This window comes from Sesamum indicum, linkage group LG9, assembly GCF_000512975.1.
Source record: "Sesamum indicum cultivar Zhongzhi No. 13 linkage group LG9, S_indicum_v1.0, whole genome shotgun sequence".
NCBI lineage: Eukaryota > Viridiplantae > Streptophyta > Magnoliopsida > Lamiales > Pedaliaceae > Sesamum > Sesamum indicum.
In genome coordinates this window covers 5,273,022-5,300,351 of record NC_026153.1, presented here as the reverse complement: position 1 = coordinate 5,300,351, position 27,330 = coordinate 5,273,022, and the positions used below count along the sequence as shown (strand labels likewise).

General features: G+C 33.9%; 5 protein-coding genes across 5 annotated transcripts in view; 2 read left to right on the top strand and 3 right to left on the bottom strand.

The window, feature by feature from the left end:
* On the top strand, positions 2,580 to 5,208 carry LOC105170695 (elongation factor 1-alpha). Its single transcript, XM_011091572.2, has 3 exons — positions 2,580 to 2,735; positions 3,453 to 3,934; positions 4,028 to 5,208. Exons 2-3 carry the CDS (start codon positions 3,473 to 3,475, stop codon positions 4,913 to 4,915), a joined length of 1,350 nt encoding a protein of 449 aa, XP_011089874.1. The 5' UTR covers positions 2,580 to 2,735; positions 3,453 to 3,472; the 3' UTR covers positions 4,916 to 5,208.
* LOC105170694 (vicilin-like seed storage protein At2g28490) lies at positions 5,933 to 8,537 on the bottom strand. The gene is made up of 5 exons (XM_011091571.2): positions 8,161 to 8,537; positions 7,333 to 7,514; positions 7,163 to 7,243; positions 6,689 to 7,087; positions 5,933 to 6,561 (listed from the first exon to the last, which is right to left on the bottom strand). The coding sequence occupies exons 1-5, from the start codon at positions 8,477 to 8,479 to the stop codon at positions 6,088 to 6,090; spliced, it is 1,455 nt and encodes a 484-aa protein (XP_011089873.1). The 5' UTR covers positions 8,480 to 8,537; the 3' UTR covers positions 5,933 to 6,087.
* On the top strand, positions 11,245 to 12,722 carry LOC110012602. Its single transcript, XM_020696922.1, has 2 exons — positions 11,245 to 12,075; positions 12,280 to 12,722. The coding sequence occupies exons 1-2, from the start codon at positions 11,398 to 11,400 to the stop codon at positions 12,394 to 12,396; spliced, it is 795 nt and encodes a 264-aa protein (XP_020552581.1). The 5' UTR covers positions 11,245 to 11,397; the 3' UTR covers positions 12,397 to 12,722.
* LOC105170693 lies at positions 12,619 to 17,083 on the bottom strand. Its single transcript, XM_011091570.2, has 6 exons — positions 16,432 to 17,083; positions 15,404 to 15,592; positions 15,064 to 15,303; positions 14,404 to 14,621; positions 13,934 to 14,188; positions 12,619 to 13,101 (listed from the first exon to the last, which is right to left on the bottom strand). The coding sequence occupies exons 1-6, from the start codon at positions 16,817 to 16,819 to the stop codon at positions 12,814 to 12,816; spliced, it is 1,578 nt and encodes a 525-aa protein (XP_011089872.1). The 5' UTR covers positions 16,820 to 17,083; the 3' UTR covers positions 12,619 to 12,813.
* LOC105170692 (ATP synthase subunit d, mitochondrial) overlaps positions 26,323 to 27,330 on the bottom strand; it is a 4,851-nt gene continuing 3,843 nt past the window's right edge. The window contains exons 4-5 of the mRNA XM_011091569.2: positions 26,793 to 26,879; positions 26,323 to 26,681 (exon numbers count right to left, since the gene is read on the bottom strand). Coding sequence (XP_011089871.1) covers positions 26,580 to 26,681; positions 26,793 to 26,879 — 189 coding nt within the window. The 3' untranslated portion in view covers positions 26,323 to 26,579. The remainder of the gene's footprint in view (positions 26,682 to 26,792; positions 26,880 to 27,330) is intronic.

Sequence of the window (27,330 nt, the reverse complement as noted above, 5' to 3'; positions counted from 1 at the left end):
ATGAAAAAATAATTTTAAAGATCGAGGATGGTGGAAAAATAAGTATACTAGAGGGAGTTTTAATTCACATATATATTGGCAAAAAATGGTTGTTAATTATAGATCTATCTCCCAAAATTTAATAGTATAAATAAAAATTAATACAATCTATAACATTTTTTTAGTAATTTCTCCTTATCACAATGAACTGATACAATCTCAATATATTATATAATTTTTTCTGTTGACGTCAGTACTTTTATTCAAATTCTAACGAAATGGAGTTATTTGTAAAAAAATTATTTAGAAGGAATGTAAGTATGTTTTTAAATTTTTTTAAGAAAAATATAATTCTGCATTATTTTTAGAGAGAGTATAAGTATAATTAACCTTATTTTTACGACTATTGCATTCCCTTTCAGTTTTAACGTAACAGCAGTTTGCATTCCTTCTTGGGCCGGCCAAAATGGACCGTATGTTAGCCAATCTTTCAAAAGGAGTAATTGGGTGTCTTTGCTGGTGAGTGTAAGGCGTCGTTGTGCTTATAGAAAACAAGTATTTTTGCACTGAAGTATTTAATATTTTGTAGTGATATGTAATTATTTTCTTTAACTACTTAGTACCGTGCCGAGGCATGCATCCATTATGCTCTTTTTTTAAAGTTAATAAATAATTTAAATCTTATAATACAAAAACAGTCATGGATAAACAATTCAAAATATCTATATAAAAATAGTTAGATATGAAATAAATTTAAATTATATTACTAACTAATTTTCACTTAAAAAAAGAGGCTATGAACTTTTTCAGATAAGATAAATAAGTATACACTTACCTAAATTTAAATAAAAATAAAAAATAATTTATCATAAATGATGTATCTAAAAAATAGAATAAAGTATATAATGAGTGTTTAAGGTCTCTACTACTTCTAGTGCTCCCAATATGCTCTTAGAGGTGTGGTAAATCTTGCGAAATGATACAGTGTTAAAGCCAGGGGGGAAGGAGTTCTAACGATGACTCTTCGATGCCCAAGTCACCTTGGAGATTAAGGTCTCTGAGAGAACAAATGTAAAGAATTGAAGTAGCAAAAAATATACCTGATGCAAGATAGCCAATATTTATATATGCCCGTAGGTTGCATGATTTCACGTGTACTCTTGACTATGTACCAAAATCAAACAGTGACAACCTGTGGTTCTAGCGACAGGGTGGTGCTTTTATGAGGGAAGAACTGCAGTCATTTTCATAAAGTACAAAGATCATCGAAATATCTTGGGTATTTAAACAAAATAAACATAAATACAAAGTCATCAATAAAATCTTTAAAAGTTATTCATTATGTTGGTTTTGTTTTTAACTTGTTTTTGGGTATTTTGTGGAGATAGAGAGAGAAAAACAAAGATAAATAAAAATAAGTTAGAGATAGTGTGTATGTTTGGATTTGTTTTTGGAGATAATATAAAATAAGTATGTTATGTTTGATGTTGGGTAGTGGGGAGACAAAAAATACTGTTCATTGTCAAATCATATCTCTTTTATATATATTTATATATATATGTATAAAAATATATATAATTTATTTACTTGTGAGTGGATTAAAATAAATATTATTTCCTAATTATGTATGTATGGAAATGAAAAAAAATAATTTATGTAAATACACTTTTAAAAATAATTAAATGCACTCTAATAATGGATTAACAATATTTTTTGTTAGTTGTTCTATTCGAGGTGATAAATTTAAATACATTATTCAAATAATGTAATATATGAATTAACCGCGTAGAATAATTATATTATATTATATTTTTTAAAATTTTTAATTATTTCAATAATGTAGAAAATATTACGTATAAAATATTAAGTGGTTAAAATAAAATATATTTGTATTTAAAAATCAAATACTTAGAAACAAGACAAAATACTTAGAAATAAAACAAAAACATGGCAAAACAAGCAATGACAAACATTGCTTCTGTTTTGGGCCATCTCTGAGATGGCCCAAAACCGAAAACAAACATAAGGATTGTTTTTTGAGGTCTCCTAACGAGTCTTACACAATGTCTTTTCTGTATGTGAAGGTCTTTTTGCGTCATGCAAGTCTCTAATATATCGTAATAGATATTCCCACAATAATAAAATTATTGTGAATCTTTTGAATAAAGATAAATAATTATAAAATTTTATCCAAAATTAAACTAATAAAAGACCATAATATCTTGTGTGGCCAAATAGAACGGACAGAAGCTATTTAAGTAGGCACATAAATCGCCAAATCACAAAATTAAAAAGACTGCACAAATAGTACATATAGATTAATTAAAAATTTTAGAAATTCCTATTTTTCCTACTCAAAGTTTGCAACTTGCAACGAAGAGGAGAAAAAAAGGAAGATAAGGGCAAAATTGGAATATCAATGTAAAAGGATTGGTAATTTGATAAAAGACCCAGGGACAGGACTGTAATTACACAAGAAGCAGCCATAAAAGACACGAAGCGATGCACATTAGGGCAAACGGTCTCATCCAGCTTAAATCCGCGGCTCTTAAAAGACATCCGCTACTCCTATCCGTCCGATCATTTGATCCAACGGTCCACCAAAAACCCTAAACACCCTCAGTCCTTCAGCTCCGCATATATATAACCTCATATTCTACTTCTAACACTCTCTCTCTCGTTCACTAACAAATCACAAACTCTGTCTGCAGTCAGCGGGCGAGAGAGCTCTTAGCGTTCTTACCGTATTCTTCAAGGTAAGTCTCCTGTCTCTTTCTCTGTTTATATGTATAAATTTCTGCGTTTATGTACTTGAATGTTCATGTGTTCAATATTTATTGGCGATTTCTGCATAGAGCTGGTGCTAGATCTGTATAGATTGATGAGATCTTTGATAAATTTTGGCTGCATGTGAAATTGAATAAAGACATGATTACTGTGCATCTTTCGGATCTATCGTGTGCATATTTGTTATTAGATCTGAGTTCCATATGCGTTTAACTGACCGAACCGTAAATGTTACAGGCATAAATGTTATATTTGGCGGATTTTCATATATCAATGCGGACATAGAAGTATATCATATGTTTTTCTTGTTTAGGTTGAATGATTATTATTATTATTATTTTGGGTAAATATAAATTCTATGTGAAAGATAACTACACTGGGTGCAAGGATGCCTTTCTATGTGATGCTTCAGTGCATATCGTTCATCTATCATTCGTATGAGATATTTGTTCCTGTATTTCGATGGTCCATTGTTTTTTTATTTACTATGGTAGTTGAAAAAGTTGATTAAACCCTGACTATCCACGATTAGTAACAGTTTTTTCGAAGTAGTGCTTTACTTGAATATGATTCCTTTATGTTGCTTCTCGCCACTTGTTTGATTGAAACTGAACTACCGCATCAAGGCACAATTTTTGTCACACCTGCATTTACATTTTCCTAATATGTTTATTTTTTTGTTGCAGTTTCTTTTTAAAAGTTCAACATGGGTAAAGAGAAGGTTCACATCAACATTGTGGTTATTGGACATGTCGACTCTGGAAAGTCGACCACCACTGGTCACTTGATTTACAAGCTTGGTGGTATTGACAAGCGTGTCATTGAAAGGTTCGAGAAGGAGGCTGCTGAGATGAACAAGAGGTCCTTCAAGTATGCCTGGGTGCTCGACAAACTCAAGGCTGAGCGTGAGCGTGGTATCACCATTGATATTGCCTTGTGGAAGTTTGAGACCACCAAGTACTACTGCACTGTCATTGATGCACCTGGACACCGTGACTTTATCAAGAACATGATTACTGGTACCTCACAGGCTGACTGTGCCGTCCTCATTATTGACTCCACCACTGGTGGTTTTGAAGCTGGTATTTCCAAGGATGGTCAGACCCGTGAGCATGCATTGCTCGCTTTCACTCTTGGTGTCAAGCAAATGATCTGTTGCTGCAACAAGGTTAGAAATTTGACCTTGGTTATGCTGATACTATCTTTTATGATTCTTGTTTAATTGATACAATGTCTAACATATGAGAACAATGCTATGCAGATGGATGCTACGACACCGAAGTACTCCAAGGCTAGGTATGATGAAATTGTGAAAGAAGTTTCTTCCTACCTCAAGAAGGTCGGATACAACCCTGACAAGATCCCATTTGTTCCCATTTCTGGTTTTGAGGGAGACAACATGATTGAGAGGTCCACCAACCTGGATTGGTACAAGGGCCCGACCCTCCTTGAGGCTCTTGACATGATTCAGGAGCCAAAGAGGCCCTCAGACAAGCCCCTCCGTCTCCCACTTCAGGATGTTTACAAGATTGGTGGTATTGGTACTGTCCCCGTTGGTCGTGTGGAGACTGGTATCTTGAAGCCTGGTATGGTTGTCACCTTCGGCCCATCTGGCTTGACCACTGAAGTTAAGTCTGTTGAGATGCACCATGAAGCAATGCAGGAGGCTCTTCCTGGTGACAATGTTGGGTTCAACGTGAAGAATGTTGCTGTCAAGGATCTCAAGCGTGGTTATGTTGCCTCCAACTCAAAGGATGACCCTGCCAAGGAAGCAGCAAACTTCACCTCCCAGGTCATCATCATGAACCACCCTGGCCAGATTGGAAATGGATATGCCCCCGTGCTCGACTGTCACACCTCTCACATTGCTGTTAAATTTGCTGAGCTTGTGACAAAGATTGACAGGCGTTCGGGTAAGGAGCTTGAGAAGGAGCCCAAGTTCTTGAAGAATGGTGATGCTGGACTTGTTAAGATGGTTCCCACCAAGCCCATGGTTGTGGAGACTTTCTCTGAGTATCCACCTCTTGGTCGTTTTGCCGTCCGTGACATGCGCCAAACTGTTGCTGTTGGTGTTATCAAGAACGTTGAGAAGAAAGACCCATCTGGTGCCAAGGTGACCAAGGCTGCTGCCAAGAAGGGTGCCAAGTGAAGGCAGTTCCCGGTGGATTGCTTTGTATCCATTTTATTTAAATGTTTTAGTTTCCAATTTTGTTTTTTTGGACGATTTTTGAGTTTTGATGTTGGAGAAGAGATGTTTTCGCCGCGATCTCTATCCTCCTTGATGAGGATAGTGGAGTTGTGAAGCAACTTGGTTTTGGACCTTGTTGCTTGACGGGCAGTGGTGAAAGCTCCTGGAGACCATCATTTCTGTTTTAGAGGTTTAGCTGAGATGTAGACTTCGGTCCTACTTTAATTTATACCATTTGGTTTGGACTTCAATTCTTTCCCTTTTCCGTGGTTTTAATTTATCTGAGCTAATTCCCCTTATATTACCTGAAAAGTGTACTAGAACTTTGTGCATTTCCAGATTCCGAATTTGATTTTTCAAACCAACCTTGGGAAGAAATCCTCACGGTAGCTTTAGTTTTTCGTTCTGTCTTGATCATGATTTTTCATTTGATTTTTGTGGAAATCAATGTTTACTTGGGCATCTAAATGGTTAAATAGGGAGAGCTAGTTACCTCTTTTTTTGGATAATTAAGGCCTTGTTCCATCACTGTTCTAGTTTTCAAGCAAAAAGAATAAAACCCACGTATAGACGTTTAGGAAAAAAGTGAGAATTCTCTCTGAATTCAAGAAACTTGGACACTGAAAATTGGCAGCTAAGGTCATAGTTCGTTCGATGTTTGATTGGTCCCCAATTTTTAAGTGAGCCCCTATGAAATCCAGCATGTCACAAATTTGATTATCCCGCTGCCTGATCGGGCTAACGAATCTGACATTACGAATTTTAAATTCTTAATAATAATTTTTTTTATTTATTTGACAATCTAAAATTCGAAAATTTATGTACCTCAACGTTAAATTCAAGTTATAATTCGTTAAATATTAATAAATTTTATATTACTTTGATATGAAATTATTTGAAATTCCCTTCCAAATTAGTTTGCCTTCTATATTCGTAGGCGAAATTCAGTTCGAGTCAGTTTTGAAGAAAGATTCAGCATTAAGAGAGAAGCAGCAGCCCAGTTTTATTCACAACTTCCGAAAGGTGCACAACACCAGCTAAGACAAAATCAACCCAACTTCCAAAAAGAACACACAACAATTTAAAAACACCAATTCGAAAATGGAGAATGGCACCAAACTGTACTAGTCCCTCTAATCAAACCCCATCACCATCTCATTCCCAAAACTGCTCACAACCTTTGCCACCTCTTCTCTATGCAGCTTCACCAACGCAGCCTCCTCCGGAGGCGCAACTGTGGCTGATGGCAAGATGGTTGACTCCCGCTGCGCATTGATGATCTCGTTCAGCCTGTCCTCACTCAGCCCGAATGCAGCTGCAAATTCAGGACCTCTCAAAGTGTGGAGCAGAGAGTTTGCTCCAACCAAGAATTGAGGCCTGTTGTTCCGAGCGGAGGTGGTGAACCCGAAGAACTCAAACGGGCCTGTTCGTGAGGCAATTTGGCAGAACGGGAAGTAGCGTGGTATCCAAAAGACGTTGCCCTCGGTCACTTTGGCATTCATGGCTAAGCTACCATTAGGGTACACGATTTGGATAGTTCCAGCTCCTCTTAGTACTATTCCGTACTCAATTGCTCTTGGATTGATATGAGGTGCCATCATTGATCCCTGCACTCAACAAGTACAAATATCGCTTGATAGAATCTTGACATATCAGTCAACTAAATTTAAATTCACTTGTATCCAACTGATTCCAAGTCAACCAACCAAATAACTGATCTTATAAAGGACTTACCGCAGTGAGATTGACAAGATAGACGCCAATGTCATCGTGCTTAAGGGGCGAATAGTCGGACTCGTCCAAAGCAGTGCTCCACCCATAGTTATTCTGAAAGTCTGGCTTCCTGTCGTAGATGTTGTAAGCGTCTGGTCCTTTCCCTGTCTTGCCTCCCTTACCCTCCTTCTTCTTAAATATGGAGGGTAAGAACTTCCTGAAAGACCATGTTGGTTGCTCCTCATCGGCCTCGAGGTCTTCTTCTCTAATACGCACAATTCTCCTCATATGCGCCAGTTTTTGATTCTGCTCCATGTCCAAGAACTTAGACCAAACGCTAGGCGAATGAGTATCAGACAAGTACACGATTGGGCCGTTCATTTGCCTCGTCAACATCTCCCCCAATTCTGCTTCCGTCACCTGTCGAATTGCCATACTTGATTAAACTTCACCATTCAATCAAAACAGAAACTTTAGGAGTTGTTATTTGCTTACGTTGAATGCAGTAGCCAATGTTAGGTGATCGAATCCAGCAAGCACTGACGATGGATATGTTCCACCAGCAATGTAGAAAGACTGCCAACACCGACAGAAATCAACATAAATTGTATGGAATTACTTGCAAAATTATACTTCAAGAGAGAATGACTACTGAGTTAAAAGACCTGGAATGTCTGGAATCCCAAGCTCTGCGATGTATCAATGCTGCAGACTATGTGAAGCCTCTGCCCCTCTCCTGTGTTCATCAAATAGAAAGCCGAACCCGCCTCAATTCTGTATATATCTCCCATCCTCAACCTCCTTTCCACCAGTTCATCTTTGTATATATGTCCAACTCTTGCTTCCCCTGCACCCATTTTCTCCAGGTTAAATGCTCGTGTTCAGCCACCCCAAAATCAAGAAAAACACACTACACTTCTGGTGTGTGTATCTCTGAAAATTATTGATATCTATCAACACCCCCTATTTTGAACACTTATCCCTCTGCCCCATTAAGGCTGCCCACCGAGTCCTAACTTTTACACCAAAATTTGCAACATAAAACACAACTGCATGCATTAAGTGCAATGTGATATTTCAAGAACCCTCAGTTCATCCAGGTTAAATGCTCATCTTCAGCCACCCAAAATCAAGAAAAAAAAGTGCGTATAAATGAAAATTATGATATCTACATATACACCCCCCTAAATTTGAACATATTGTCCCTGCCCATTAAGTTCCAACTTTTAAAGGAAAAAAATTGCAATCTAAAAACGTAACTGCATGTGTTGAGTGCACTGTCATACTTCAAGAACTAACGAGTTTCTCCATTATTGCATAAAATTCAAGGAATCATTGCAATCCCATCATAAAAAAGAACCACTTTCCACCAAATGCAGTTGAATATCCAAAGATCAGCTACTACTACTATCAACTATGAATCAAAGATAATGTCTGTGTGTGAGTGTGTGATTTACACAGACACAGATAGTGATGGAGTAGGTAGGAGATACCTCTGCGAACGAAGAGGATGAGGCTAGAATCAAGATACTGAGGGATGAAGAGGGTTTTGGGCTCCATAGTAATGAAGCCAATATGCATAGGGCTCTTCACGAATCTGCCTCCAAACCCGCTCACCACCCTCATATCTCCTGCATCAGTCCTCACCACATGCTTTGAATCCTGCAACAAGAACCAATCCTCCCCTTCCCTCCACCCCGTTCCGCCCTCTTCGCCGCCCCCCTCCCACCTCCCTCCTTCTTCGTCGTAACAGCTAACAGCCACCACCAGCGCCACCAGCGCCGCCGCGATCAATGCCCATCTCTTTCCCATTGATTATGTGTAGTTGGTTGCTTTTTCCTCGGCAGAAGGTAGATCAAGATTTGTGTGAAGTAGAGTGGAGGGTCGAGGTGTATATGTAGAGCAGAAGAGGGGAAACAGGTGTCCGTCATGCATGAAATGTTGGCATTGCTGGCGGTTTCTGGTAAAGACAGTTCAGTTGAGGGGGAGATGTGTGGTGTAAATTACAAGTAATCGGTCTCACCTTAAGACAAGCTATTTCCTACGGATTTCTTTCTACGTTGCAGTGCTCTTTACTTTTTCATATTTTTACTTTTCTTATTTTAGCGGAAAAATTGCAGCCGATCCTTCTGAATTTTATTGTAATTATAATGACTTTCTTATTATTTAAAAAATTATGAATATTTTTTATAAATTATTATAAAAATATTTGTCAATAATCAATAATTTTAAAAATTTATTTATTATTTTTTAAATAATAAAAAATATTTATAATTATGATTAACTTTAAAAAAAATTAGTCGTGAGTTATCCCATTTCTAGTCACACATCAAATAGCAAAATAACTATATGATCTGATTGATTGAGGTAAAAATTAACGTTAAATAATTTAGTTGAATTAGAAGCTTAAGAATAAGTAATTATTTTTTTTTTCAAAGAAATCACTAAAAAAGAGAAAAAAAAGTTCAAAATTTAATTTTATATTGTCATTAATTATAAGTATTATAAATTGGTACTTATAAATAATTAGTGAGACATAATAACATTGAGTGACAATAAACAATTGTTGTCACCGGTTATTTATAATAAGGAATAATTTTAGTTTTTATACTCAATATATATATATATATATATATATATATATTTTAATTTTAATATCTCAAGTTTCCAAGTCATCAAACTTGCTACTCAAAGTTTTTAGTTGTCATTCGCCTGAATACCCCTTTACCCAATTTTGGAGGAAAAATTAGAGAATAATTTCTTTATGTAAGAACATGTTTGACTTTTATTTTATTCAACACACAAAAAAATTCTATTTGATTCATTTTGATTTCAATTTCATAATTGAGGATAATAATTTTAAAAAAAATACATATTTAATCCAATTTTCATAATGATTTGAATTGGGAGGAAATATTTGAATTGGTATTTTCATAACGATTTGAATTAGTCTTTTTTTTTTTTTATAGAAATTGGGTTAAATATATATATTTTTCATTATTGTCTTTAATTATAAAATTAAAATCAAAATAGGATTTTTTTTGTGCATTGAATAAAATAGCAGCCAAACATGCCCTTTATATAGACAAGATCCTGCCTAATTTTTTTTTCCAGAATTGAGTTGACCATTAGTTTTAACGTTTACATAACAAAAGATATTCATGCGGAGGAAAATTAAAAACTTTAGATTCCAAGTTGAGACTTGAAAACCTGGGGTATTAAACTGAAAAAGAAGTATACTTTGAGTACAAAAAATGAAACTATCCCTTTATAATAACTATAAATACAATATTTTTCATTAATAATTATATTGCGACAAGATCAGAAAAATATTCTACTTGATATATATTCAAAATAACAATTTTAAATTATCACGATTAGATAGTTTATTATTAATATTATTTTATGCCGAAGCACATAACAGTAAATTTGATTTAAAAAAGGTTAATAAATACCATCAAGGAAATTAATATATATATATATTAAAAATTTGAAAACTTGATTTATAATAAGATTAATTAATTAAAGGTGGATAAGTATTATTGTATAGTGTTAAATCTCATATATATATATATACGACGTTATTGAACGTCCACTGCCGGAGGAATTGTAAGTTTCGAAAGTTCCATAACATATTTCATAAAAAGAGGCAAATTAGAGAAAAGACAACCTTGTAATTTCAGTTGTGCGTCTCATGACTTTTGATAACAATTGAGAATATCAATCCTATTTCTTTATTGTCCGCATCCATACTAATATATATAAAAAAATACTTTTTATTTATGATAAATTATATAAACCGCCCATGCGATATAACATAATTATAAATATCCCCTCATTATTGAAAATATTACTAATACCCTCCTAATTTTAACGGCCGTCTAACAATTAGCCCAATCCATTAGGTTTTCATCCATTTTTGTGGTGAATACACCAAAATGCCCATATTTATTAAAAATTATAATTTTATTTATTTTTTAAAATTTTTTATTTTTTTATGGATTAAGTGGATAGTTTTTTTATAATTATTAAAATTTTTTCATCCATCCCGTTTGATTTTTTTTGTAAGTTTTTATTTTTTTTAAGTACATGATGGTATTTGTCCATAATTATTAATTTTATCAAATATCATGAGGGTATTTGTAAATTTCAAACAACGAGAGAGTATTCATAATTATGAAAAATCTTAAAGGAAGTCATTGTAATTTACTCTTTTATTTATAAATAGAGATTTGTGATACCAGCACGTTAAATTTTTTGTTGTGTCAATAATACAACAAAAAATATAATGAATTGATATATATATTTTATTTTTATTTATAAATTATAAAAAATTACTTATGGACGCGCACCAGGGGTAGTCTGTAATAAGATGCAGCCCTTTGGTTTCTAGTTATTTGGTCTCTTTTCTTTTCTTTTTTCTTTTTGGAATATAAAGTTCTATATTTATAATTTAAAAGGGTAACTACACTTAAACCCTTTTAGAAATGTAAAATTACAAATTTCCTAAAAAGTTTTTAAAAATGCGTATGATTTACATATAATGCCCATACATAGGAATAGTGGAATATATATTCTCATTTTGTGTATACATTTTGGATTAAGTATTATAATTCTCAATCATATAATGGCATAAAAGTTACTGAGCGAATGAGACAACGATCGAGCTGCAAACAACTCTAGATTAGTTGTGCGATTATGTAGTATACACGGCAAAGAGGTTGAACTGCATGTTGCCGATTCACCACAATGAAATTGCATGGAAAGAAAGGTACAAAGCAAGATTGGTCGCAAAAGGATTCAGGGGCGGGTGGAAAGAACCAATTTTTATGCGACCTTTACCCGGTAGAGGTGCTTTCTTGCGACAATGGCGGTCAAGGGTTGGCACTTGCACCAAATGGATGCTCATAATGCTTTTCTTGGAAGTGGAAGTTTATATGAAATTTCCACCCAATTTTAGGTCGTCAACCACAAGAAAAGCATGCAGACTGCGTATATCTCTTTATGGAAGAAAAAAAGGCAGGGATCGCAGTCCTCTACTGAAGTTGAATATGGGTCTATGGCCTTCACGACCAATGAATTCACATGATTCTAGTCTTTTCTTGCAACAATCAGAGTCACCTATGCTGAACCAACCATATTGTATTGTCACAACCAAGCGGCCTTGCACATTGTTGCAAATCCCATGTTTCAGAAGCGAACAAAATACATTGAGATTTACTGCCACTTTGCCGATAACACATTACAAGAAGGTAAAATCACCATGCGCCATGTGCCATCCAAGTTGCAGTTGGTGGACATCGTCACAGAGGCAATTGGACGGCCTCAATTCCATTTTCTTCTGGACAAGTTGCGCATTTGGGATCTTCAAGCCCCAAGATTTGCATAGGTTTGGTCATGACTCGATTGTAAGTTAGATCTCTCTAGAATCGTCTCTTAAGCGCAATATAGAGCTTTCCTCCATAGGTTTTGTTTCAAATCTTTACGTCATCTCCAAAGTCCATAATGAGATCTCCTGGTGTTACTATAATTCTCTATCATGCACAAGCAAAACAACCCTCATTAAGCATGTTTGTGCATCTCTTTCACTACAATCGGATGATCTTGATTAGGTTCAGACATGGAGCTTCAGTAGGGAGATCAACGAAGCAGCAAACCTTTTTTGGCTCGAACAGCATCCTCTCTGCATATCAATTCAAAGTCTGTCGACCGCACACAAATTTTGCTAGATATTGTAACTAATTGCTTGATACTCCCTTAGACGTCATGTCCCTGCAATTTCTTTCGTATCATTGCTTTAAGTCTTTACAATGAGGTGACACTTACTTAAACAGGATTTCACATCAAACAACGAGAATCATGCGTTGTCTATACAAGATGGATGCCAGTACTAATGAAACATGATTCTCACTGTCGATGTGAAACGATCATTTAGGTAAGACTTTTCCGTGTAACAAAAATTCTCATTTCAGTGAATATGATGCTGCTTTAACATACTTTCTCCTGTGAATGCCTATTAGTATGATACCGTATACTGGTCTTTAGCATGCCTCTACTACTAACCAGAAAACTACGACACAGAAGACAATTATAACTTTGCTCTGACTCCTATGCAATTTATGGTTTCTGGAACTCAGATCATGTTCTCAGGCTAAAGTAGAGACGTTTTCTTTGTCTACTGCTGTATCACTGAAAATTACTTCATTGTTTTCTGCTTCTCCTTCGTCGTCTTCAACCGGAGTTTGATCCTCTTTTGGGAGAAGAGGGCCTTGAGGATCTCCATAAACAATGCTGAACATCTGACGATGGCATTCATTGCAGAAGTAGAAGTAGGTGAAATGGCCCTCATATGGAAGCTTATGCAGCATGACATCTGGTAGAACTCGATGCACAAAGTCGCTCATTGCTGGAGGGACCACTGTATCCTCAGCTCCCTATTTGACATGAAAAATGGAGAAGCGGAAGAAAAAATGAGCTCAATATAAGCAGTTCAAAAGCACACATTGTGTACCAAGAGTACTCTTCTCAACTGATTTCACCAAAAAAATGATAAGCACTTAAAGTAAAGTATTGCAAACACCCATTAAACAAAAATTAATTACACTCCTATACTTTAACATTAACATCCGATCAATTTTTCTATACATTACGACATGTTCAAATGGAATGGGGGTGTTGTGCAAATGTTCTAAGAGAGTGTTTCCAGTAATTGTTGGAATTACGTTAAAGAGAAAGTAGTGAGTGCTTAAAAACAAAAGTGAAAAGTGGAAAAAAATAGAAAAAAATGTAGTTGGAAACTTTGGGAAAATAGTTTGGTATTTGGAATTATGCCAATAAACCGCAAAAAGTTGGTAGAAACCTGTTTATATATTTTAACTTTAAATCAGCTTAGTTTAAACTATTCAAAAAATAGAAATTATAAATAAAAAACAATCTTTTCAATTTATTTTTGGCAAAAAACTGGCAGACACTCATTTTTAGGTGTTGCAAACCTCGCTGAACTTGGTGAGTTTTTGTAATTTCAAAAGGGCAGCAAGCGGTATAGTCAGTAATCTAACCAGAGTGGGATCTAAATGAAATTAACTTTAATAGAAACTATTTTATACCGTGTAATCAAATTAAAGTATATTTGCCCCTAAAAGTCTTCACATTTAAGATAATTGTGGCTAACTTTTAAACTGCATAACTGTGGTATTCTTCCAACACTGGAAATTTAGAAATGAGGACTGAAGAGAAGATAGGAAGGCTACCAGACAATTCACTAACCTGCCATATGTGTATCGGGCCGAGAAATCCACTCATCCTTTTCTCTGAAGGACTGTACATTGATTTAAGCAATGCAAGAATGCCTTTACCGTTATGCTTGTTCTGTACTTTGAGGTCTCCAATGCCGAAACCCCAATTTGAGACCTGCAAAGCAGCTTCCTCAACAAATGGCTTTGCATTTCCCTGTCGAACTGATTCTTCGACATCCCTCTGCCAGAAGTCCTCGAAAACTCTGTCCTTTACCAGAGCCCTGTCCTATACAATTCAGTGTTCAGTGAGAAATTTTCAGAGTCATGATCAATATTCTTTCTGCTGAAACAACATTGGCAGATAAAATAAACTTATGTAGAGAATGACCCTTCAAATTTTATCTATGCTTCGTTCTTTGTAGTTTGCAGACAGCCGTTACAGCCTAAGCAGGAGTTCAACTTAGAATTGCAAAGTCATGGTTTTCAGTTGAGATGACTCACCCTCTTTCCGAGTGAGAGGTAATGCCATGTATTAATCTGGCCATGGTTTCCAGAAAGGAATGTTCCTCGATAAAAGTATGGAAGTAATACAGGAAATTTCCGAGCTAAAAAGTACATCAGTTTTTTCTTTACTGTCCACGTTCCCCAGATTCTTCGTCTCTCTTCTTTGGTCAATTTCGGTTCATATGGATTAATCATTGGAGCAATCATTATAGCACCTGAAAAGAATGATCCAGAACAGGATAAGCAGGAGGAAGATGTTTCTTTGCAAACTGCTGATAGACACAGTCACAAGTACCATCAGAAATTCTTCCGTAAGAGTTAGTGCAAAAGTTAAGCAAGTGATGGACATATACTCAAGCCAGCCAGACTACACATGTTTAGTGATTTTTTTAAATCCGGGCAAAAAGTAAAATAACCAGAGTGATGTTAACAATCCCATCAGCTGGACTTCCTGCAGTTAAAGTAGATAGGGAGCTCTGGCAAAGAACTCCAATGTCATACTAATACTTCAGCACACAAACATAACGAGCATGTCTATTTACTTCTCCACAAGTTTCATTCACTTATGTGCTCCATATATGCTAATATTAAGGTTATTAAAGTTTCTTGGACAAAATAACACTGGTGACTGGTTCAAAAGAAGTAATGAGAACTTACCCGCAAGCCTATCAGGAATGTAACGAACCGCAGCCCAAGCATGCTTGCTTCCATCAGAATATCCCACTACCCAGAACTTGTCGGTAATATTCACAGAATATGACAAGTGTAACATATCCAGAGCCGAAGTCTCAAGGTCTCTATCTGGATGAGGATCACTTTCCCCAAATCCAGGTAGATCATATGTCACCAATCGAACTCCAAACTGTTGCAGTAAGGAACCCTTGAGGCCAGGAATCCCTAGTTTCAGAATTGGCAGAGTCCAGATTTTAGCTTTATGAGCTTTTCACGAACCAATATCTCAGTTTGTTTGATAAGATGAAGTGCTTAAACAGCATACCTGCAAGCCGGGATGAAAGAAATGAATGGGGGACGATCATTGAATATCTCGCTTGGTCAGCTGGAACACCTTGCTCTTGATAAGCTAAGCGTCTTCCATCTGGAAGCAATATAAGGCTAGCACTAGCAGGATGGACCTTCATCTTTTTAACCAACGGAGTTGTAGTTTCAGTAATATTTACAATTAAAGCTGCACAATTTAATTGCCCAGTCAGTGGGAATTGGCTGGGGAAACAGGAACGATAATATAACACAGAGAAATCATCTTCTTCATCAAATTGCTAATGTGAAACCAACTATAATCCAAATGCTCTAGTTTTTTATCTTTCAAATAATCATAAATGACGAAAATTATAAAGAACAAAGGACGCACAGATTGGAACAAAAAAAAAAGATCTCTTCATGCTCAAAAACTAATTTATCTCTGATCTGCTAAAACTACTAAAACGGATGCTTTACTTACTCAATGAGAACAATCCCCATGAGTATAACCAGACAACACCACTGATCAACTGGTATTCCTTATGGACAAGTTTTCACAGGTCAACTTATGGAAATAACCAACACATTGAGAGTGAGTGATCAACTTTGAAAATCGAAAAAGTCAAAGCATTTCAAGAAAACTTCCAAAGGGTTTTCCTAAGTATCTCAGCAGAGAGATACACTGCTAAATTCAGGTGATTGATTGAAATACATTCGAAACCAAGACTGTGTTATGGCTAGATGTATAATATTTATCTGGAATATACAGGGCACTGCAGCGAAATCTTTAAAGACGAAAAGCAGCAGTAATATAATTCAGAACAATTCCTCCCAAATGGTTCACTCATCCGAAGTATATTACCTTGTTAAAGCCAAACAAAAGCCTGAATCTTAAAATTATTGGCAAAACAGTTGAAAGATGATTCTCAGTTTCACATTCACTACAGTTCTTTTCTTACCATTCTTCTTCGAACTTCAATATCACATCAAACAACCATCACAGAAACAGGAGAGAAAGAAAGGGAAAAAGAACTACAAAAGAATCACCTGCAAGAGCAACAACCCAGACACAGGCAATCACGGTCCAAGAATGGACCGGATCGCGATCCTCCGGCAGATACTCATTCAAGAATCTCAATTTTCCCATAATCTTCAGGCAAGGGCCCTTAAACTTCCTCACAATTACCGAATCCTCCCTCAATACACTCTGCTTCACGACATCCCTCACTCCCTTCCCAAACTCCACACTCATCTCCGCCGCCCCCTTGGCAAACTCCGCCACCTGAAACCTCCAATCCCCACCCTCCCCCGCCACCGGAGTTCCTCCATCCGCGGCGGAGTAACTGTAACTGTACCCATTGACTTTCCCAACGTCCTCATCGAGAAGACCCGCAAACTCCCCCTTCCAGGCAGCTGACTCGTTGACCTCAGACATCAACAAGATTTAACAAGTGGGCTGAAACCCAAAATCTACAATGGCGTCAATCCCAAGCTTTTCTCTCCAAATATTTATACATATACATGAATATAAGTATTCTTTTGCTACATATGTAAACGAAAAGGATAGGCAAAGACGCTGTGGAGTGGATATAGAAATGCGGTGTACAAGATTATAATACAGTAATTATTGTGTTGGTATTTGTTTTTTGAAATAATGGGTTGGTTGTGACTTGTGAGTATTTGCATGAGTTGTTCCTGTTTGCCATTAATGGATACGGGTGGCTTTTTGGAGGTGGGGGCCGAACTGCAATTTTCAGGAATCTAGGGGCGGTAGGTGAGAGAGACAAGGTGGTGGGCGCGGAACAAAGGCCACGTCAGCAGGAGTAGCGTGGAGTGGGGGTGGGGGTCTCAGGAGCCGACAGAGGTGGTTGCATCGTGGCGGGCCCCGCCGTGTTCTGGTCGTGGACGGGTAGTAACGGCCATTCCCGGTCTTCTTTTATAATCTTTTATGCAGCCCATTATACAGTATACACAATGCGTGTACAGTTTTTTTCTTTTTTCAAAATAATATATATATATATATATATTTGTGAAAAAATTATTAACACAATACTATTTTATTATAATAACATAAAAAAATTACATTTATAACCTTTTGAAATATATTTAATTAAAGAAGGATAAGGGTATTTTCGTAACATTTACATAATGCATAAATATAAAAACGAGGAATTAAGCACATAAATTGCAAACTAGGTATTAGACGGTGTGTTTGCAAAAATATTTAAAAAATTAAAATGATTAAATATCAGTTCATTTATATAAATAAAGCAAAGTGAATCTAATTTATGAAATATAAATAAAAGGAAAGCATAAAAGAGAATAAGATAATAAAACTGAAATAAACATAAATATTTTTAAAAGAAAACTATTAAGAAATTCAGAATGAAGAGGAAAAAAAACATTAATATTAGACACATAGTAAATTAAAGTTGAAAAGGAAAATGACAGACCAAAACACCAACTTCTCCACTCTTCAATTAAATAAGTTCTTTTTTTTTTTAAAAAAAAAATAACTTTTATGATAATCTCCGAAAAAATTAACATATTCTTCTCTTTGGGATTATGAATAATGTACTTTAGAATCCAATCCTTTTGTACTTACCATTATCAAAATATTATTTCTAGAATCTAATATTGTTGTTTTGTAATATTAATAGTTCTTTTTTTTTTTAAAAAAAAAATAACTTTTATGATAATCTCCGAAAAAATTAACATATTCTTCTCTTTGGGATTATGAATAATGTACTTTAGAATCCAATCCTTTTGTACTTACCATTATCAAAATATTATTTCTAGAATCTAATATTGTTGTTTTGTAATATTAATATACGAAAAGTAGTCATTATTTCATTTTGTAACGGTAATGGAGTTGAGAAGAAGTTACTGCAATAATATTTGTAACAATTCTAATCAATGAATGTGTCAATAATATGGCAATAATGTTGTTCATTACAGCAATTATGTTGTTGCATTTTTTGTGTAGCAAAGTATAAGTACATTTTTAAAAATTTTGTGTAATATTTTATTAACATTTATGATAAAATAGAAATTAGTGATTCTGTATATTAATAATAATTTATACTTATTGTTTATTAAATATTAATCATGTACAAAATAATTGTTGATGATATCATTTTTACAAATCTAAACAATTAAACCTGTATCTATTTAGACATAACAATATATCTAAATTAGATTTATTATTTATTATTGTAAAAGTATGAGTAATCACTTGGAATATTTTAGGTTTATTAAATTTTTTTTTCCTAAAATAACTTTATTAAAAATTCTCTTGGGGCGAGCTTGGCCTTATCCTAAGTACCGATTATCCCTATTGATATGCTCTTAGGTTGATAAGTCATCTAATAAGGTGAAAAGTGTTGTTGACGTGTTAGCTGAGTTGGTTGGATCACCGATAAGTTGCAAATGAGCTCGTGTTGCCTTGGGCTCTTCAACGTTTCAACTGAGTTGGAGATTTTATTTTGCTTGTTAGGTGTTTTACGAATCTTTGGTCCATTGATTATGCATTGAATGAGTTAAATAATTTCATTGGGCTTTAAAAGATTGACGCAAAATCCAACTCGACCCAGCGTGACGCCAAAAGTACAAATCAATAGATCGATACTCATTCAAGAAAAATGGAGAAAGTGGGTAGTTACATATTGTTAGGCCCTTAGTAGCTTGAAACGACAAGTCTGCATGCCAGTGTGCAGACGATCCCCTCGTATTGTGTCACTTGTACAAATGTGTTATGTTGGTGCCATGACACAGGCTGATTGGCTTACCCATAGCACATTGTTGGACATATGTGATGGAAACCAGATGGTGGTGCATGATGCTGACATTATGGTTAGGCTTGGCATGTCGTATGGGAAATTAGCCCACAGATGGCAAGCACGAGCATGCAGGGCAAACAATGTGCACATGTACAAGACAGGCAAACAGGCACGGTGGAGACAGGATCGACGGTCATTCACAAACGATTGGAAAAACATTTATTTGGACAACTATTATGGTTGTCCTTACCCAAGACAACTGTTGTTATTCAATCTTGATTGACTAGAAACTATTAACACTTGTTATCACTATATTAAAGTTCCTAGCAATGGAGGATGTCCATTGAGAAAATTATTTGTTGTCTTTTTAATATGTTTATGCTCTAAGTTGCAATTTTTCTTGATGTGTGTAAGCCCAAGTGAGGTTTCCTATATTGATCTATGGGAAATAATGGAAGGTTAGAATTTGCTTATAATCATTGTGTTCTAAGTTTATGCATGAGTGCTTGGTTTGCTAAATTAACTCACTAAAATGATCAAACACAAGTTGAATGATCAAGGAAAATTGACTAATTAATCGTAAATACATCAAATCTTACAAAACATAAGTATTGTATAAAAAAAATATTTTCTGTGTAACACCTATCCAAATGAATAAGCACCTACTCCCTCCTAAATTGACCTTGCTAATTAAGGGCACTTCCCATTTTGGGGAGCTTTGTACATATCACTAGGGAGAGGTGGGAGCCTCACCAGCTAACCCCTAACTCCTCTACCACTCTCCTATAGAAAGGGGTCAAGTAGCTAAAAAGTTAAGGTTAAGCATTCTTGAGACTTTTCCAAATATTCTTCTATACTAATATTTTATTAATTGCATCTAAAATTATTACTAATTTAAATATCAAAGCGTTGACGTGTTCTTTTTATAGATTTATTCATCGTTATATCAAGATCTACAACTTGACACATCTATATATCTTATGGTGTTGAAAATTCAATAGACATCAACATCCGTATTTTAATATATATATATATATATATATATACACAATAATAAGAGGAAGAGATCATATATATGCAATAGTTTTATTATTAAAATACTTTTTATCTGGTAATGGTGCTTTTGAGTTAATCTTTTATTCATTCAATTGGAATATTTTCATAGTTCTGAGTCATGCGTACTATACCCACTTTGCGTATTTTACATTAGTCGTAGGTTTCAAAATAAGTGTTATAAAAAAGAAAAACATAAATAATACTTGACTCTGAACATCAAAATACAATTAAAAAGGATTGAGTTACAAATAAAACAATATTTTGCATTCTAATTTAGTTATTAAAATTTTATATTGCGAAATATATTATACATAGTTTTTTAAACTAATAATATTACATAATACTAAGATATATCTATTTGTATTTATGGTAGATAATAGTAGAGGATCTTGTGGCAGTATATACTATCAACAATTCAAATAAATGAATCTCCAATATACTTTTGGCATGGTAGCTTCAGAAATGTATTTGTCCCTTCCCCCCCTCCCCCCTCCCCCCCTTTTTTTTCCTTTTTTCATTAAAAATTTAAGAATTTCAGCGACGTGTCATAATAAATTAAGAAATAATCTAGAAACCTTTTACCTTACAATTTATAATATGTTCCCTCTACCCGAAAAAAAATTAAAATACAATAACATCAACTAATGTATTTGAAATTAACAATATGAACCTAATAAAAATTCCAATGACATTAATGGCTCATGCACAATAATAAATAGTTATCAGAATACATTCGATGCACACATCTCAATTTTCCCTATACTTATTTAGTTATTTGAAAGAGTATAGAATAAAATTTGAAACGGATCCGAACTAATTTCTTAAATATTTTTATTATTTTTAAATTTTGTATTAATTTAGAATATTATTAATAGAAAAATTTGAAGATAAAGTAACTTTTATAACAATAATTATGATTGAGGGTAATTTAATTAATAACATTTAACAACCGAATATGATTAGTTTAACTGGTCGCACTTAATAAATAGCCTAAATTTGGTAGACAAAAAATTGGCCTTGGTGTCAATATTGAGGTGCTTGACCGTGTCCTGTCACAATGAGATCATTACCTTGTGTTTTTCTGTACTTCAATTCACAAAGTCCAATTCAGCCAAGAAAATTTTGGGTTGTCCATGACTTTTGAGCTTTTTAATTCCATCAAAAGTGTAAATATTTATCAATTTTTATGATTACATAGACGAGCATCTCATATTGATTACAAACAAAATGTTTGAACAATTTATAAGTTACAAGGTCTCCTCTCCGTAGTGAGGCACATTTTTAGGATAAAACTGTGAGGTTAATATATAATCAAAACGAATAATATCTCGTACAATGCGACACCGATCAAATCACAGGCCACATCATTTTGCGCCATCTGCAGGAACGTGGCCATATGTACATCTGAAGCCCCTCGTCTGTGGCTGATGATGCAGGCAAGCGCACGTACCACATTGATTGCAGATAAGGAACTTGAGTGGCTTATAAGCCCCAAGACCTCCTCTTCCTAACCAGACGCATTTTTAAAACAAAATCGTGAGCTCATGCAGAATCAAAACAGTCAATAATATCTCACGTAATGGGACACCAATCTTATCACAAATCACATCATATAAATTTGCTTATTAACATGGGATTATAGTATATTATTGATTTATAATTACTAATTCATTGTTAATTAGTATTCAATATATTATTCGTTTTTATTTAAAAAAAATAGAAGTTCAAGCTTTAAGGTAAGATGTAAATGTGAATTGAATAGATAGATATCCATTTAGTTGTTTTCAACATTTTTCTCTTAGGGTAAAATATATATTATTACTTTGTTGGTAATCACTGCAAAAAAGAGAATATTAACAATAAAAAAGGTATATGATGATATTAAATTATCACTAATTATATGTATCAATGTGATGAAATGAATTTTTATTTTGCGACTATAGTGATTTTTACAATGTAAATTTAAGTAAACATTGTTGCTAGGAATAATTAGCGACAAAATTAAAATGTACATAAAATTATTGCTATAAATAATTAGTGATATAAATATAGTATAAAATATATTTATTATTAAAAATATATCATTAATTATCTATAATAATAATAATTTAGTGCATGATTCTTCTTACAAATAATTATACTTTCACCATATTACAATTATTGTCACTTAAAATATATTTTTAATGATAATTTTAGAACTGTCATTAATATTATATTTGTGGTAGTGAATCAATATTCACATATTTGATCAATCGACTAAAAGAGAAACAAAATCCAAAATTTGACTTTAAGTTAAGATATGTTTATTGTTCGAAAAAAAATTATTCATGTAAGAATTTAATCGAATCGAATCAATTATATAATAAGTGTAATACACTTATCATGTGATTGGTCACACTTTTTAATTAAATACCAAACAAATATATTATACTTGTCATTTAATTGGTTCAAATCTAACCCAATATAATCAAGACTAAAATTTCGTTATCTAACATTTATTTTCTACATTTTTTACCCAAGAAGCAAATGAAAAGAAAAGTATTCAAATTAAACCCAAAATTTCATAGATTGGATTTTTTATAACAAAATTCATAATATCTTTTATTTTATTTAACACACGTAATATGTATAAATTTTGTTCAAATAAAATAAACAACTCATTTTTTTAACATCTGCATGTATATATTACACAGGTATTATTCATATGATCTCGAATTCTGAATTAGAAAATTTAATTCGAAATTTTCCACAGAAGCATGAGATTTATATGCCACATATATTTAAATTTCATATTTAACATTTCCAATTTTTATTTTCTATCCATGAACGTGTGTGATGGGAGATTGATTTAGGTTTCAAGGATGGAAAAGTCGAGAAAAATTAGGGCCACAAATCACACACACACACACACACACACACATATATATATATATATATATAAGGATAAATCAAAAACGAAATTAAAAAGAATTACTTATATCCCATGTTCTCTGAGCTAGAGATCAACAAGGCAGAATTAACACTATTTGCACACTCGATCTATGCGTTCAATTTTTACAATATTAAATTATAAGTATATTTAATTAATTATTTTAAGGAATTAATTTTGTTTTTAATTATACGAATACTTATTAAACTATAATAAGTGTAACAAGTATCAATTAAATAATATATTTCCTTTCTTTGTGGTATTAGTTTTATATATATCTGTGACTCGTGATGAAACTGACTTATACGAAGTTTTATGGGTGGTGGATGATTTAACTTGAATAACTATGTTGTGAAAGTGAAGTTGGTCAGCTACCTCTCATTTTGTTCTAGGATTCTTCTTTTTCATAGATCATTTGTGGCATAGGGGAAGGGCTCGTGCAGCTGCAACAAGATTTGGAAAAGGAATTGATCATGATTTTGAACCTGCTCTTTCCATGACCCCTCTTAATTGAGATGAGACGGGATCCGATGCTTCAATTGAAGTAGGAATCACTTTGATTCCATCATACATAGAAAAAATACATTGAAGTATTATATTTATTGAATAGTATGTCGTTAATGCTTGTAAATGAAAATGGATTAATATATGGTTTTATGGTACTAGCTGTTACAAGAATAGTGATATGTGGAAACTAGAAAATAATGAAAATTGAATATAACTGTGATATGAATACTCATTGAATTGTTGAATAGCTTATGTGGTAAAAAAAAAAAGAAAAAAAAAGAGCTATAATGGGATATGAAAAAAGTTATGATGCAGAGTGAGATTAATGAGCCCGTGTGGCGTATCAAGGGAATTCACTTATGTAATAAATGGTGATGTTGAGTTGATGGAGAAAGGCACTGTATCACGTTCTGGTAAACAAACAAGGAAATAATGAGTTTAATTGATTGTTTTGTTATGAGTTGACTGCGTATTAGATAAAGTTCATTTGTGTTGAAACTAAATTAATTATACTTTACGTATGTTGCTCATCTTGTTTTATCTGGATGACATTTGATGTATATGTATAGATAGTGCCAGTTATTTGCTTACTGAGTTGCAGGCTCATTCATCTGCTAATATTTTTCAGGTGTAAATTTTTTGTGTCTACTCATGAGAACTAGATCCAAGTTGTGCATTTCGATCAGATAGGCTAGTATGTAGTTTTCTCCTTATTTTTGAGTAAAAATAGAGGTCATATTTTGAGAAGATATAAAGATGAAATGTGGATGACGTAAGAACTAATTACAATAGTTTCATTGTGTGGGGTTTGATATGTGCACCCACATATAAATAAATAAATATATATATAATCTTGTGGGTTGATTTTGCTTCTTATGATGTTGGGATTACGTATATATAAATAGGATTTAGTTTAAGTATGATATCAAGGGAGATTTAGTCGTAGTATCAATGGAGGATGCTACAATTATAATTCACAAAACTTATTCTAGTAAAATAGATCTTGAGCAAACATAAACGAATGAGAATGTTACGAATTGTGTAACTGCGACATCTTAAAATAACTAGTTTTGGCCTTTAACAACAATTTTTGCATGAAATAAACCACCTCTTTTTAACAACTTGATTTTACCAATTGTTCTATTGATACACATTTGAAGTTAAAATATTTTAGTAGCTTTAATAAGCTGTTCATTTTATCTTCTTTTTTCTTATTTGAATAAATAAATATAATAAAAAATCAAACTATACACACACATCATATGTGTTCTGTCTACTAGTTGTTATTAACTCAAAATTTTCAATCAAAATATTGGTAGTTCTCAACACTGTTTAAGTAAACGTAAATCAACTCCCAAAAAATAAGAAGCAAAAGTAAACCTGAAACAATCATAAAATTATTTTTCAGACACTTATGCTATATTTCATAATTATATTAAAATTCAAGGACGCCAATTTTACCCATTTTATTTTTAGACACCCCAACTTAAGATTTATTGAGGAAAACCCCATCTTTCTCCAACTTATTTCCATATACCGTCACCACCACACGCTCAAAACAAACACATAACATTAATTTTCAAATACTCGGAACTTTTACTAGTATACCACTTCTTCAAATACTTCCAAACTACAAGAGTTCTCAAAAGTAGAATCAAACTATAAAGAGGAAAAGGTTGCCAAGGATTCTCTCAAGCCCCCCTAATCATGTGGTGGACTTAATTCCCATCATGTGGTTGGAATCATCTAATTGTGGAGTGGGCCATTCCACCACTCACCATCAATTATGAAATATAAAAGACTGTAAGCATCATCTGCCCGTCTGATTCTCCAACTCCTTGTGAAGCACATCACCTCTGGACATATTACTAGAAATTATTATTCCTGTTTATGATATTACATCTTTGAAATTATTATTGTACTTGAGAACACAATGGAAAGGCAGATTTCAAGAAAATTTGCCGAACAATAATCAGAAGCAAGCAAGATAATGTTGTTTGGTTTTTGGTCCTAAATTATTTTGTATTTCAAGTAACGTTTCATCTTCTATTTCATTTTAATATATACACTCTGTGTATAAAGATTACATCAATTATTTTATTTGAAAAAAAATTATACACACAACGTACATATATTAAATGAAATAAAAATTTCAACCTGTCTTCCAACTCTTCAAGCGTTATATAGTATGTAATTAGTCACACTTTCTTCCCAATATCCGCCAGAATACGCATGCACACACCACAGGAGAAGTGACTCTGCATGAGCACAATCATAACCCATTGACATTGGTGCTACAGGTTCTACTCTGAAAGATGCACTTTACAGAAACAAAACAGCTGTAGGGGGGTTTTCTTGCTTGGTAGAGGGAAAAGTAGGTGCCAGAAATGCTCATTGGTCGCAACCAAAGAATTCAGAATAGAGTGATTAATCTAGGAGGTGGTGGATTGTGTCCATGTAACATACTCCTAATCTTGCACTTATTTTCAGAGAGCCATTTTGATCAAGAATCTGACATCAGAAAATTGGACAAACATGGTGTTTCTGAATCTTGGGCCAATCTCTGTAGATCCTAACCTGTTCAAAGACATGTATAACAGCATATGTATAACAGCATGACCGCGTTATGTCCAAACTGGTTGGGCATGGCATAAGGTGCAGGAAGGATTGAAAGACAACAACTCTCATGACCACATTATTCACATAGCCTGAAAATGTTCTCATGATTCGATAACAGCTCCATATTGAACACAAATTAATTGTCCATTGGAAGCTGCAAGAAAGGTACACCTCAAGGACTGTATTCTTTTCCATAATCTTCAGAATACCCAAGAAATTAAATAAAATAAACTTGTTCTCTTTATTTCCACATTGCAGTCGAACTCAAAAGGTCCACCTGAAAGCGACAGTCATGCAAAGTCAAACTAGTAGCCCCAATAGTCATTTCTAATTTCATCATCGAACTTCTTCTTGAGCTCGGGATGCTTCTCGAAGTATTCATCAGCTGTCATGGTACTAAGCTTCTTCTGCTAACCAAAACAAGGTATGAGTTATCCACACAAAGTGTGTGTGTGGCTGAGAGAGAAAGAGGGGAAAAAAATACAGATTCAGAATGCAAAAATTTAAATTTTGACCACCTTCAACTCTTGGACTTCTGCAATTTCTTTTTCTAATCTTTCTGACTCCTTCAATGACTTCACCTCAGCCTCTTTGAGCTCTACCAGCTGCAACAAAAGAATTTCAATATAAGATTCTCAGGTATTGTTAATTTAAAATATCAGCTGCACAGGGAGGATTCGCAATAGCTACTCCTTGGATCTATCCCAGGATACATTGACTTGTGATTTGTCACTGAGTAGGCAAAATTCGTTTCTTGTGTGCCAATCATAGCCTATTATTAGATGGAATATCAGTGCAACAAATTATGTTCAGTTGAGTTGATATGCGCTTCCACTACCCTTTCAATATGCTATACTTTCTTAAAAAACTGTTTTAAAGAACATCATTTGCATACTCAGGATAATCTCATACTAATATTTACTCAAGTAATAGGTTACTTCAAAGAAGAATTATAGTGTATTTCGATTTCTGAGATGCTGATTCACATAAACAGATACCTCTAACCTTTCTTTCTACTCAATCAAATGATATCTGGTTTTAATTTAATTAAATACG